This window comes from Sinohyriopsis cumingii, chromosome 3 (assembly GCF_028554795.1).
Source record: "Sinohyriopsis cumingii isolate HCF-2022 chromosome 3, ASM2855479v2, whole genome shotgun sequence".
Lineage (NCBI taxonomy): Eukaryota > Metazoa > Mollusca > Bivalvia > Unionida > Unionidae > Sinohyriopsis > Sinohyriopsis cumingii.
Window position 1 is genome coordinate 87,591,779 of NC_142963.1, and position 14,687 is coordinate 87,606,465.

At 37.6% G+C, this 14,687-nt stretch overlaps 1 protein-coding gene across 1 annotated transcript in view; it reads right to left on the reverse strand.

The window, feature by feature from the left end:
• LOC149803248 (inactive rhomboid protein 1-like) overlaps positions 1–14,687 on the reverse strand; it is a 104,939-nt gene that overhangs the window by 32,698 nt on the left and 57,554 nt on the right. The window contains exons 9-11 of the mRNA XM_089952900.1: positions 9,585–9,746; positions 6,790–6,878; positions 4,378–4,441 (exon numbers count right to left, since the gene is read on the reverse strand). Of these exons, the coding sequence (XP_089809026.1) occupies positions 4,378–4,441; positions 6,790–6,878; positions 9,585–9,746 (315 nt within the window). The remainder of the gene's footprint in view (positions 1–4,377; positions 4,442–6,789; positions 6,879–9,584; positions 9,747–14,687) is intronic.

Below are 14,687 nucleotides of genomic sequence, written 5' to 3' on the forward strand. Positions count from 1 at the left end.
CGCTCTAAGCACTGGCATCTCAACAACTACATCACTGTCAGGAAGAGGGACAGCCGGATGTTCATGTGACCAAGTCTTTGTGTGGCACTAACTGCTTGACAAACCACCAAGCTCAACATCTGCATTCAGCCCAAAAGAGGCCTGCAGGGAAAGAAGGCTCCTAAATGACTAAACATCACCAAGCTGAAATGCACCAGTACCAAACCGTCTCTTGTGGATGCCCTGGAAGACCGTCTGAAATACACCCTCCTGAACAATCAGAATCTGGAGACTGAATGGGCGGCATTCAAAGAGGTGGTCTACAGCACAGCTTTGGAAATGCAAGGACCCTCAACCAGAAAGCACCAAGACTGGTTTGATGAGAACTGCAACGAGATCAAGCAGCTGCTGGATGAGAAACACCACCTCCATCAAACCTACCTCAACAACCCCATGTCCACCTCCAGGAATGATGTGTACAACAATATACGCATAACTGTATAGCAGAAACTCCGTCAGATGCGAGACATAGGGCTGAGCAACAAAGCTGATGAGATATAGTGCTACACAGACAGGCATGACATGAAGAACTTCTACAATGTCCTAAAAGAAGTGTATGGACCTACATCCTCTGGATCATCCCCCTTCTCAGTGCAGATAGGAACACACTAATTACTTTGACAGTGTCCTCAATCGCCGTTCAGCCACCAATGATGAAGCTGTCATTCGTCTCCCCCATTTACCCATCAACAAAGCACTAGATGACCCTCCAACCTTGCTTGAGACATAGAACGCAATACGTCTGCTCTCCACTGGCAAAGCCCCTGGTGCAGGCTCCATCCCAGCTGAAGCCTACAAGGAAGGGCACAAAGCCCTGATAGAAAGGCTCCACCAACCGTTTTTACTGATGTGGCAGCAGGAGACAATCCCCAAGGAATTCAAAGACGTTTCCATAATCCACCTGAATATGTGCAAAGGGAACCACCAGGACTGCTACAATCAATGGGATATATCCATCCTCTCAATCACCGGAAAGATACTTGCCAGAATCCTAATGAACCACCTCACTATGTACCTTGACTAGGGACTCCTGCCAGAAAGCCAGTGTGGATTCCAGAATGAACGTGGGACCATTGACAAGGTGTATGCTGCAAGGCAGCTACAAGAGAACTGTCAAGAGCAAAACGCTGATCTTTTCTCCACCTACGTCGACCTGACAAAGGCTTTTAATACTGTCAGCAAAGAAGGCTCGTTGAAGGTAATGGCCAGTATGGATGCCCAAGAAAATTTATATCCATGGTGCAGCATTTCCATGATGGCATGCAGACAAGAGTCCAGGACAATGGAGAGACATCTAAGCCATTCCCAGTAACCAATGGCATCAAGCAGGGTTATGTTCTGGCACCAACACTATTGTTCTCTGCCATGCTGACTAATGCTTTCAGAGATGGAGACGTTGGAGTCGCCATCAGGTACTGTACAGATGGAGAACAGTTCAACCCCAGGAGGCTTCAAGAGAAAACTAAGGTTACGACAGACACCATCAGGGAATTCTTATTTGCTGATGACTGTGCCCTCAATGCTGGCTCAGAAGCCGACCTGCAACACAGTGCTGACAATTTCTCCAACTCCTGCACAACCTTCAGTCTCAACATCAGTACCAAGAAGACTTAGATCCTGCATCAGCCAGCCCCTAGAAATCCCTCTGTTGGGCCCAACATCACGTAGTGAACCACTTCACCTACCTTGGCAGCACACTGTCACAGAGCATCACTACTGACAACAAAGTGAACCTCAGCATTGCCAGAGCCAACACAACTTTTGGCAGACTGTATGCTAACATCTGGAATAGAAGAGGCATCAGCATCCAGACCAAACTAAAGGTCTACAGGGCAGCTGTGCTCCCCACACTACTTTACGCAAGTGAAACATGGTTGGTGTACCAACACCACACCAGAAGCTGAACCACTTTCATGCCACAAGTTTCAGGAAAATACTCAACGTCAAGTGGCAGAACAAGGTTCTAGACACTGAGGTACTCACCCAAGCATGTCTCACCCCAGCATCCACACCATCCCGATGCAGCCTCAGCTATGATGGGCGGGAGATGTTGTATGCATGCCAGACCACTGGCTGCCTAAGAGGAGACTCTTCTATGGCGAGCTACAGCAAGGACAGCAATCCCACTGAGGTCAGAAGAAACACTTCAAAGACAATCTGAAAGCTGCATTGAAAGCATTCAACATAAACCCCGATTCCTAGGAACAAACAGCAAGCGATCGAGTCACCTGGCATTCCTCCAGGCTCCAAGTTGTGTGAATCTAGCAGGACAGCAGCTGCAGAGCTGAAGAGGAAAGCCAGAAAAGCATGTGCCATCAACCCTCATGGAGATGTCCCACTCATCCCTTGTCCCTTAAGCAAAAGAACATTCCATGCAAGGATTGGCCTCATCAGCCACCTGCGCACATAGAGAACAGAACCAGTTCCTCCAATCCTTGGATGACTAGAGTGGATCTCGTCGACTCAACGAATGAACAACAACTGCCTGCAGGTGGAATGGGAAACACAAGGATCCACCTAATAAACACCAGTATTGTCATATTCACTCAAGAAATACTTTTGTCAAAGCTCAGCAACCTGGTATGTGTCTGAGAGTGTTTGGTACCAGCATGACAAAAACAATGCAGGCTTTCTAAAAATAAAACTTTGGTGTTCCCTGGATCCTGGATTTTGTCCAACAGATGTGCATGGGGACTTAAGCCCATTGGGCTGCTGAAATAAGGTAGGATATTCATCTTTAACGCCAAGTCACTATTGGAGGCTACATCCTTTCCATCAGACCAGCCTTGACCCATCTCTTCAACCTTTGTCACAAATCTGTGAAACAAATTCCAAATGACCACTTTGCACATACAATACAGTTAGAAGTCAATTAATATTTTGTGCAAGTCAGACACATATTATGCATGTCCTCAATGACATACATCATTGTTCAATCTGGACTGGCAAGTAAACAAATCATAAATAACAAACAGAAAGTGATCAAATATAGCACAAACAACACAGGCACTGGACAAACTAAATTCTTTTGTCATCGCTGTGTAGCTGAAATGACAAGAATGACAAAAAACTGAAAATGATGACCACAAAAGTTCAAATATAACAATAACCACACTTATTAAACAAGTAAAAATACATGCTGTGTGCATGAACACCAAATGAGTACCAACACTGTGTTGGAGCATAAGGACAGTTAAACAATAAAGTCCCCAACTACAAACAATCTACATAATTATCAACAAATTTCACAAAATAATGACTGTGACATGTATTAAATACCTTTACACTCAATACTATACTAACTTTGATGACGGTCAATAATCCACAAGGTAAAACTTGGATTTTATGAGATATAGGATATGATGTAAGCTGTATACAGTGAAAGTTAAAACTGAGTACACAACCATAACCACATAGTGGTGCTAAGGTGATATGACAGAAAGGGTTGGGAAGAGTTTCTTCCCTTTTCCTATATGACATATCGACGGTATATACGAAATTTTTTCATCTTTTTACAATTGCTAGATTTGAGAGGTAGTGAAACTTCCTTCTTAATATTAATGTATTAATGTCATTAGGGAATGTATTCAAAGGTAAAATTTCAACCATTTTTGTGGGCTGCAGGATTTAAAGACCAAATAGAAAATATCAAAATGTGTTTTCTTAAAAATACTTCATAAAATGCCCAAATGATTAAATTTAGATATAAACTAATTATTCAACAGATACCCACTGAATTAACAGGCTATATATATCTTTATGTTATGCTTTTACTTAGCCAATCAAAAAATTTGAATTTATAGGCTTAATTTGTCATGCTTATTTTTATCAAGGTGACCTACTGTGATACCCATTTAAGTTTACAAATTAATTATTCAAGCATAGATATGCACTCAATTAATGGGCTATGCCTTCAAATAATGCTTGGAAGTTTAGCCAATGGAAAACTTTATTTTGATGGGTTTCATTGTAATACTTTTGACAGGCATGGCAACTTACTTACTATAACCTTGACCTTTAATTATCAATTCCATCCAAGAACAATTTTCTGTAATGTTTTAGTACAACCTGAATGTTTCACACCGAGCAGGGAAAATGGAATATTTATCATAATGTGGAGCGAGCTAGAAATGAGTTCTTTAATGAACATGAAAAACATATCAAAGTTCTGACCTACAATAACCTTTCTGATGATACTACTTAGTTACACTGGGCAGATGTACTTAGTCCAGATCTTGTCTTGCCCAGACCATAAACCTAAAAACTGTCTAAGGTCTGTTGTCTTTGCTTTTTACACAAGACAAAAGACCTTACACAATTAAAATAAAATGAACAAACCGGCCACTTATTGATGTTATCTTCCCATTCAAATGGTGCCACTGAAGATGGGTTCTTACAGTATCTGAAATAAATTTGGGTGAAATTACTTGCAAGATCTGTGAAAGCTTCAAGAAATGTTAAATGGTATAAATATACAGGATGTGAACTCAACAGAATGAAAATATATTAGAACACAGAACACAGGTAAAAAACAGAAATGTGTCCATACAACATGAATGCCCCACCAACAAAACGGCAAAGTTATAATTATTCAAATTTTGTTTGAACATGATGAAAATCAAACTTGACCTAGGTTTTCCTAATGTATGGCTTCACACCATCTTGAAATCCAGAGATCAAATGACCCTAATGTAATGCATCAAGTTACTCAATATTCAACTTTCTTCCCTAGCTCTAAATGCAAGATGAAACAGACTAATCTGATGGAAGGACTGAAACTTGCATGCTTACCGCAAAGCCACCATGGCTCCTGACTCCATTACGCACCTCTTATAATGTGGAAGGGCACATTAAGCCTATTCAACTTTTCTAAGCAGTTCACCCTTTACCTCATAGAGTGTATGGCTTTTTATCCAGCTGATATAAATGTATCAAAGTTACACAGTGCAGTGTGCTATAAAAAGAACACCTGTTACCTATTTGACTCCATACACATAGGCCTGCCTGTTAACTCTATCAGTGTAGTATATATCATGTTTAACATCAATTTTAACCATTTTACATTTTTGGTATACAACTATTATGAATGGAAAGATTTAAGAGTAAAATACAATCATTATAGCTGAATAATAATTTTTCACAAAAGAAGATTTATGTGCTTTAAAGTCTTGAGAGAACTCATTCACCGTCAAGCCAGTGAAGTTGTGTGACCAACCAAAGCTACCATTTCTCATACTCAATATTTACAAGTTCTCTGCCTGCATCTACATCACTAAATCATCTGAATTTGATAATTTATAAAAAAGACTAATTGTTACCTACATCAATATCAGAGCCTTTACATAAGTTATTGAAGCTTTCATAGTAGTGATTCTAACTGTGCAAACTGAAGAATGTACTGAACAAAATCCGATGCCTCCATTTTGTAGAGTGGAGAACAAGACTCAGTCACTTTAAATAGCAGATTATGACCAGATCTTAAACAGCGGTCACATAATCTGCCATAATGGTCATTCATATTGATGAATGTAGCATCTAATAGTAATAGGAGGTTTTCCCCAAAGGTGGTACTACGCCAAATCGCTCAAAATGGCTGATTTTTACAGCAGGTGTCAAAAGGTACTTCCATGAGAATGGTGGAAAGGCATCAAAACGCGCTTCCATGCAAATCAGGTAATGGATTCCAAAGGGGCTTCCATGAGAATGGTGTAGAGGCATCCAAAGGTGCTTACACGAGGTAAAGGGTTAAACAAATCACTCAGATGACACATATCATATTACACATAATATAAGCTAAACTGTCAAGTTTTATCAAAATCTTTTCAGAAAAGAGAGTGTGTGTGCATAATTGTGATTTGGATTTTTAACATAGCTTTTAAAAAAAATCATTCATATCGAAAAATTTGTCTGCAGTGTGGCAGTTTACAGTGATGTCTAGCACTGGGGCATCATGCTGCAGAAATGCAGCCTGATGTCCCACCTAGTTAAAGTGTCCTGACACCAAGTCGACCAGCCCTAACACTAATGCTGAGCGCCATGCGAGGCAGCTGTTCATCCCATTTTTATGAGCCTCTGGTATGACTTGGCTGGGATTCAAACTCACGACCTACTACATCAGAGGCAGATGTTCTAACCACTAGGCCACTGGAGTAGTATTTATTCAGAAAAGAAGCCTCTAAAGTTGCAAAATGTAAGTAAAGGCTCAAGTTGCAACAGACAACAGAATGCAATGCATAAATACACAACATGTTACCAACAAAGGAAAAGAACAAAGAGCTCAGTGACCTTGAAATGTTCAGAGGACACAAATGCCTGTTCAACTATTGTATACTTAAAGAAACCTGGGTTCAAGTTGCAAATGCACTTCTACATCAAACAGGAGCCATATAAATTTTTGCCCAAGGTCTTCTTAAATGTACAAATAATTTTAATCCCTAAAATCCTTAATTAATGGGTATTAAAATTTGTGATGCCAAGACATAAAAATTAGTTAAAGAGAGGCCATAATTCTGTACAAACTTTAACATAAAAAGGCAAATATAGAACCTGACCAAGATACTCCTGATATTCAGTCATACTGAAATCCGGCTTCAGCCTATGGCATTCTATAAAAGTTATAGCATGGTACAAAAATAAGATATGGATGGCATGGGATGGGATGGGATGGGATGGGATGGACATCAATGTATGGTACCTAACAAGAATGTACTGGGTAAAAGCAGCAAAAAAAAAGCCTCATAAAATTTTTACCTTGGATCCTGGCCACAAACTGTTCCTGAAGTCCTCTTATTCGGTCCTGTATTGGTTGCATTCCATTTATCCCAGGTATTCAATGTTTTCTGTCATACAAATATATAAACATTAGACCTACTATGGTGAATTTCAACAAAAAATGCAATGGGATGGGAACTAGAGTTTTCTTCTAAATCAAAAGTTTTCGTGTATATGCATCCCAAATAATTGCTGATCTATAATGAATGTCAATTTTAGAGTAAAAATGGATGATTTAATTTTTAATATGTTGATCTTGCATGGACTGAGGTTAAAATAAATAGAGTTATTAGTGATGGGGACTTCTAAATAGGTCCCCACTCTCAACTGTTTGCTCTTTTAGGGCTGACAAAAAGGAACTTGTGCTGGGAAACACATATTAGGGGTAAACTGCCACTAGGGGATCACAACACCTATAAATGATGATCGGACATTTTAGCATGTGAAATTGCTGCTTGCTCTTTGACCTGAAGCCAGTTAAATCATGTGTGTGTGTGTGTGATTTGAATTTTTAATGTAGCTTTAACAATCTTTCAGTCATATCGTTAAGATGTCCACAGTGTGACAGTTTATGGTGATGTCTAGCACTGGGCATCATGCCACAGACATGTAGCATCATGTCCCACCCAGTCACATTATCCTGACACCAGGCCGACCAGCCCTAACACTAACCTCTGTATGCTGAGTGCCTAGTGAGGCAGCTGTTAGTACCATTTTTATAAGCCTTTGGCATGACTCGGCAGGGATTCAAACCAACAACCTCCCACATATGAGGTGGATGCTCTAACCAGTAGGCCACCAAAGTGGTCAGTTAAATCATGTCATGCAGGGATAACAAAAAAGTTGCAGGTCCTCTGAAACATGAGATTCTGCTCTTGGTAACTGTACAGTTTTATTACTTTGGTGAAAACTAAACTAGTCTTCCCTCATTCATCTGACCTATTAAAAGCACCTGAGAAATTGTTACAAATGAAAATGCCCTGATATTTAATAGGTTAAAGCAGCCATTCATATTGCATTTTAATCCCGACCAGTCAATGTTGGCTTCTGGTCTATCACCTGTAGAGCTAAAAGTAAAGATTTCATATGTTCTTTTTTTCCAGCAAGGAGACATTTACATAAGTTTAGTGAATGCATTATTGTTGCAATTACTGTCCCTTTCAAATGGTGGAAATTTGTCAGAAATTTCTTAGGCCAATATCTAGGTCTATAAGAAAATGTTAATACCAAACTGAATGGTTCATGAGCTATGCTAGTTACAAGGATCTGCCATTGTTGATTTAGAATTGACTGGGAAAAAGACAATAACTCTTTCAAATCTGGACTTAAAAACCTCTGAAAGACACTGTTGTTGAAGGAACAATCAGTTTTTTTCTGATAAATAATCAATAGAACTTATTTTGTTTGTCAACCCCACCTATTTTTTTAGCTAGAAGGTAAATGACTTTAATACAAAGCTTAATCCAAATATATCTGACACTGACTTTAATCTAAGTTGTGAATAGACATGGATGGAGGAGATATGGATAAACAGACACATATGCAGATACTAAAGTGTTTGCTAAGTCAAGCTTCAGCTAAATGACAGTCTGAAGGAGGTGTTTTAGAGATCTGGAAAGCAGGTACGGGGCAAGCTCTTGAAGGGCAGATGGGAGGAACAAGAAGGGACTGAGTACGGAGTGCCCCTCTGTTTCTCTCTACCAGGAGCACTGCCATAATGTCAGATTTTAGCAAAGTTAATTTTCTGTGGCATTTTTTCTGTGAAGGAAAACAAATCTGTATCAAACACCTATCAGTGTCTAAATCTGACACATATGCTAAAGGAATTCAACACCATGTCAAGTGAAACAAGACTCATAATTCTCTCTAATTATCACTGCTGCATTTCCTTAGAAAGAAACTTTGTTCAAAGTGATTATAATTGAATAATTTGAGACTGCCAAACACAAACACAGGTGTAATTCTACTCTGTCTGAATCTGATATTATTTTTTGCCAGAGTTTATGCCTGGTACAGTTGTTGTTGTTGTTGTGGGGTTTGACGCCATTTTTCAGCACAAGATAGGCTATGCATGGTGGCCAGTATTAGTGGTGGAGGAAGAACCCAAAAAACACCTGGAAGAACCACTAACCCACGAGAAGCTACTGGCAAGCTTTCTCACATACCCACATTGGCCAAATCCTAGAATCGAACCCACACAGCCAGAGGTGAAAAGGCAGTGATCCGTAACGGAGAGCACTTTAGACCACTCGGCCACTCGGGGCCCCTGGTATAGTTGTAGAGTTTAAGGAATAATATGGCCAACTTTACAACACACATGTGCAATACACACTATGATATTCATTTTCCACCCATGTCTATATAGTTGCCATTTATTTACACCCATTATACAGTGTAATATCTGGTTATTACACTGTGTACTGTAATATCTGGTTATTACACTGTGTACTGTAATATCTGGTTATTACACTGTGTACTGTAACATCTGGTTATTACACTGTGTACAAGGCTGATCTCAAGATAGATTACAATAAAAAAGTGGCACCTGCTAAGATTTTTCTTGGGACAGAGTCAGAATAAAACAGACTGACCAGGTACAGCTTAACTGTACTTATGATTTTGAGTGTTACTTACACACAGATGTATGCTATTACCTGATCAGAGTAATTTATCTAAATGCCTATATTACAAAGTAAATTTCACTCAACTACAATCTTTCACATTTTATGCCATTCTACACTGTGTACTCCCAGCTAATGTTGATAACTACTTACACTACACTTCTTGCTGACAGCCTGAAAACATCCAGAGCCATCATCTCTGATACAGCAGGCTGATTCCTTCTCCTCAGCACGATCTAAGTTGAGCCCCTTTATTATTTCCCGATCTGGTCTCATACAGGGGGAATATTTGGCTCCCAGGTGAATTAGGTCAGCCTGCAGAGAAAATCAGCAGTTATCTAATACCAACATATAATAAAAATTGGACATACACAAATGCATGCACATAGGTACCTACATATGAGTATGACATACATAGGTACATGCATATGGACATTCACAGGTACATGCATATGAGTATGAAATACAGAGGTACATACATATGAGTAAGAAATACACAGGTACATGCATATGGACATACACAGGTACATACATATGAGTAAGACATACATAGGTACACGCATATGGACATACACACGTACATACATATGGGCATACACATGTACATACAAATGAGTATGACATACACAGGTACATACATATGGACATACACAGGTTCATACATATGGACATACACATGTACATACATATGAGTATGACATACACAGGTACATACATATGGACATACACAGGTACATACAAATGGACATACACATGTACATACATATGAGTATGAAATACACAGGTACATGCATATGGACATACACAGGTACATGCATACTGACATACATAGGTATATGCAAATGGACATGCATACAAGAATAATGCTATATGCAATTAATATTCAATAACAAGGCATAAACAAGAGTCCCTTCAAGGTACTGCAGCTCTACTATCTGAAACTTATTTAAACTCACTTATTTCGACTCCAAGAACAAACTTAAAGACCTAATAATGTTTCCTACCTTAAATATTTACAGCATGTTTTTGTTTTCTAATTTCATGATGTTTGTTTTCTGTAATAATATCATTATATATGTTTTTTTATGTTATAGGTGTTGTCTAATGTAAAGTTCTTAGAGCTTCTAAAGATTAGGTGCTATACAAAGTCCTCATTATTATTATTTCCAGGGCATAAAGATAAAACCATTCATTTTATTTACCTGCTGAGATATGAAGCTATCTTGGATGTTCATGAGGCATAAGACTTTTAAATTAGTTATCGTGTTAGCCATACTGGAATTTAGATCAATACCATTTTCCTTTAGAATAAACTAGACACCATTTGAAGACTTGTGGTGAAAACATCCTATTTTCATATGACCATCCACTCTTGAGAATTAGAAACAAGATTTTCATAAGTGCATTGTGGTAGCTGTATTTGAGGTAAGATTGGCATCATTTCAATTAGGACCAACTAGATACCATGATTAGTCTCTAGTGAAAACCCCAATATGACTTTCTATTTAGGATGAATAGCAGTAACAAGATTTTCAAAATGGTTGCCATGGAGGCCAGCCTGGTACCATTCTCATATAGGACCAACTAGAAATAATTAGACTTCTGATGAAAACCACACATCAACAGGAGTTTTCAATAAAAAGGTGTAATGACAAGATCTTCTAGATGGCTGCCATAGTGGTTATATCAGATGTAAGATAAACACAATTTTAATCTAAAACCAACTAGTCACTATAAAAAGTCTTCTGGTCACATCAGCATCATTTTAATTTTAGACCAACTAAACATCGTAAGAAATCTTTTAGTGATTTAACCAGTCACCATAAGAAGTGGCCATATTAGATGTCTGAGCATCATGCACCCTTTTCATTTAGAACCAAGCAGACCTAGGACTGAATATATGTCTAAAGTTTGAAGGCAATCCTCCAAAATAATTTACGAGTGGCAATATTAAACTTACACAAATGGATGGATGACAGAAAACAGACCATCAGGTAAGCTCTTCTGGTCTATGATCAGTAGAGCTAAAACTGTTTGTTGTTGCTGTAGGTTTTAATGCTATTTTTCAGCACAAGATAGGCTATATATGGTGGCCAGTATAAATGGTGGAGAAACAACCCGGGAAAACCACTGACCCATGAGAAGCTACTGGCAAGCTTTTTCACATACCCAGACTGGCCGAACCTGAGACTCGAACCCACACAGACAGGCTAAAAATGGTAACAAACCCCAAAAGGATAATCTTTTTATAGGTATACAACATTGTCAGTGACCCAAAAAAATACTCTGACAACAGGTATGTAGCATAGACAGTGACCAATAAAAACAGTATGACATTTAAAATAGAAATGTACAGTTTGCAGTTCATTGATCATGTCTAGATAACTGCCTTCATCAACAATGAAATTAAACAAATACCACATACCCTAACTGGGACTGCCATTCTCTACTGCTATCTTTTCATTTTTGATATTATCTTTGCCTTGGATACTGCCATAAACAAGGAGTATATTTCAGTAAGGATATAAAAATGAATATCCCAACAGTATATCATTATTTAGCAAATTTTCAGAATATTATTTTAAAAAATATTTTTTTCACCATCCATAATTTGTGTGCTAAAAACTTAGCACCTTTTTATAAATATCATTAGGAAAATGATTTCTAGTGTGTACTGATGTGCCCCAAAAGTTCAATGACTGAAGTGGACTTGGTAAAATGAACTGCATTATACCCTTGCTTGCAATGTGTGTGTCTGATTTGGAGTTTTAATGTAGCTTTACAAATTTTCCAGTAATATCGTTATGATGTCTGCAGTGTGTCAGTTTATAGTGATGTCTAGCACTGGGGCATCATTACCCAAACAGTATCATGTCCCACCAGTCACATTATCCTGACACCAGGCCGACCAGTCCTAACACTAACCTCTTAATGCGGAACACCTAGTGAGGCAGCTGCCAGTACCATCTTTACAAGTCGCTGGTATGACTCTGCCAGGGTTCTAGTCCATGACCTCCCACCTCCGAGGAGAAAGCTCTAACCACTTAGGTCACCGGAGCAAATTTACATGACAATTTTTCTGCGTGTAAGCTCCTTCACCTTTTCTCAAATTAAATAATATTTACAGCAATTTCTATACATTCCAGGTCAAATGATTTATTTATCATTCAAAAATGCTAGTGAAGATTCATTTTATTTCTACATTTTTAAGTTTTTTGTTTCATGTATTATGATTTTTCCAATATATATATATATATATATATATATATATATATATATATATATATATATATATATATATATGTGAAGCAGTTCTCAAAATTACTTATATTTTGCAGCTGGACAGGAACAGACCGAGAAAACTGTCAATCCAATGACTGACAGGTCACCTAAGTTTAAAAACTGTTGGTGATGCCTCTAAAACTGTGTATACTGGGAACATTTTGTACTCAATGCACTTGCTATCACATGTGTACAACTTTCGTCCTCACCTATATGTTCTAATAACATTAGTCACAAGAATACTAAAATAAATCATAAGAGTACTAACATTATTCAAAAGAACACTAATATAAGTCATGAGATCAACAATATTAGTCTGAAGAATGCTAAAATCAGTCATCAGAATGCTAACATGTCATAATACTAATTTTAGAAGAACACTAACATATTAGTCATGAGATAAACACTCATAAGAGTGCTAACATAAGTCACAGAACATTAACATCGGTCAAACAGATACTAATATTAATCAGAAGAACACTAACATCAGTTATAAGAATAAAAAATTAGTCATAAGAACACTAGCACTAATATCAGTCAGAAGAATAAAAACATTAGTGTCAGAAGAACAACTAATATCAGGCAGAGGAACACTAACATATGTCATAAGAACAATTAATACAAATTTGTTGAACACTAACATCAGTCAGAAGAACACTAACATCAGTCAGAAGAACAACTAATATCAGTCAGAGGAACACTAACATAAGTCATAAGAACACTATTATCAGCATAAGAACACTAACATCAGTCTGAAGAACAACTAATATCAGTCAGAGGAATACTAACATCAGTATAAGAACACTTATCAACATAAGAACACTGACATCAGTCATAAGAACAACCAATATCAGTCATAAGAACAACTAACACCAGTCAGAGGAACACTAACATCAGTCATAAGAACACTAATATCAGTCATAAGAACACTAACATTAGTCATAAGAACAACTAATATCAGTCAGAGGAACACTAATGTCACTCAGAGGAACACTAACACCAGTCAGATGAACTAACATCAGTCAGAAGAACAACTAATATCAGTCATAAGAACACTAACATCAATCATAAGAACACTTACATCAGTCATAAGAACACTAACATCAGTCAGAAGCACAACTAATATCAGTCAGAAGAACAAGTAACATCAGTCAGAAGAACAACTAATATCAGTCAGAGGAACACTAACATCAGTCATAAGAATACTATTATCAGCACAAGAACACTAACATCAGTCAGAAGAACAACTAATATCAGTCATAAGAACAACTAATACCAGTCAGAGGAACACTAACATCAGTCATAAGAACACTAATATCAGTCAGAAGAACAACTAATATCAGTCAGAAGAACAACTAATATCAGAGGAATACTAACATCAGCCATAAGAATACTAATATCAGTCATAAGAACACTTACATCAGTCATAAGAACACTAACATCAGTCAGAAGAACAACTAATATGTCAGAAGAACAAGTAACATCAGTCATAAGAACACTAATATCAGTCATAAGAACACTTACATCAGTCATAAGAACACTAACATCAGTCAGAAGAACAACTAATATCAGTCAGAAGAACAAGTAACATCAGTCAGAAGAACAACTAATATCAGTCATAAGAACACTTATATCAGTCATAAGAACACTAACATCAGTCAGAAGAACAACTAATACCAGTCAGAGGAACACTAACATCAGTCATAAGAACACTAATATCAGTCAGAAGAACAACTAATATCAGTCAGAAGAACAACTAATATCAGAGGAATACTAACATCAGCCATAAGAATACTAATATCAGTCATAAGAACACTAACATCAGTCATAAGAACATTAACATTAGTCATAAGAACACTAATATCAGTCATAAGAACACTTACATCAGTCATAAGAACACTAACATCAGTCAGAAGAACAACTAATATCAGTCAGAAGAACAAGTAACATCAGTCATAAGAACACTAATATCAG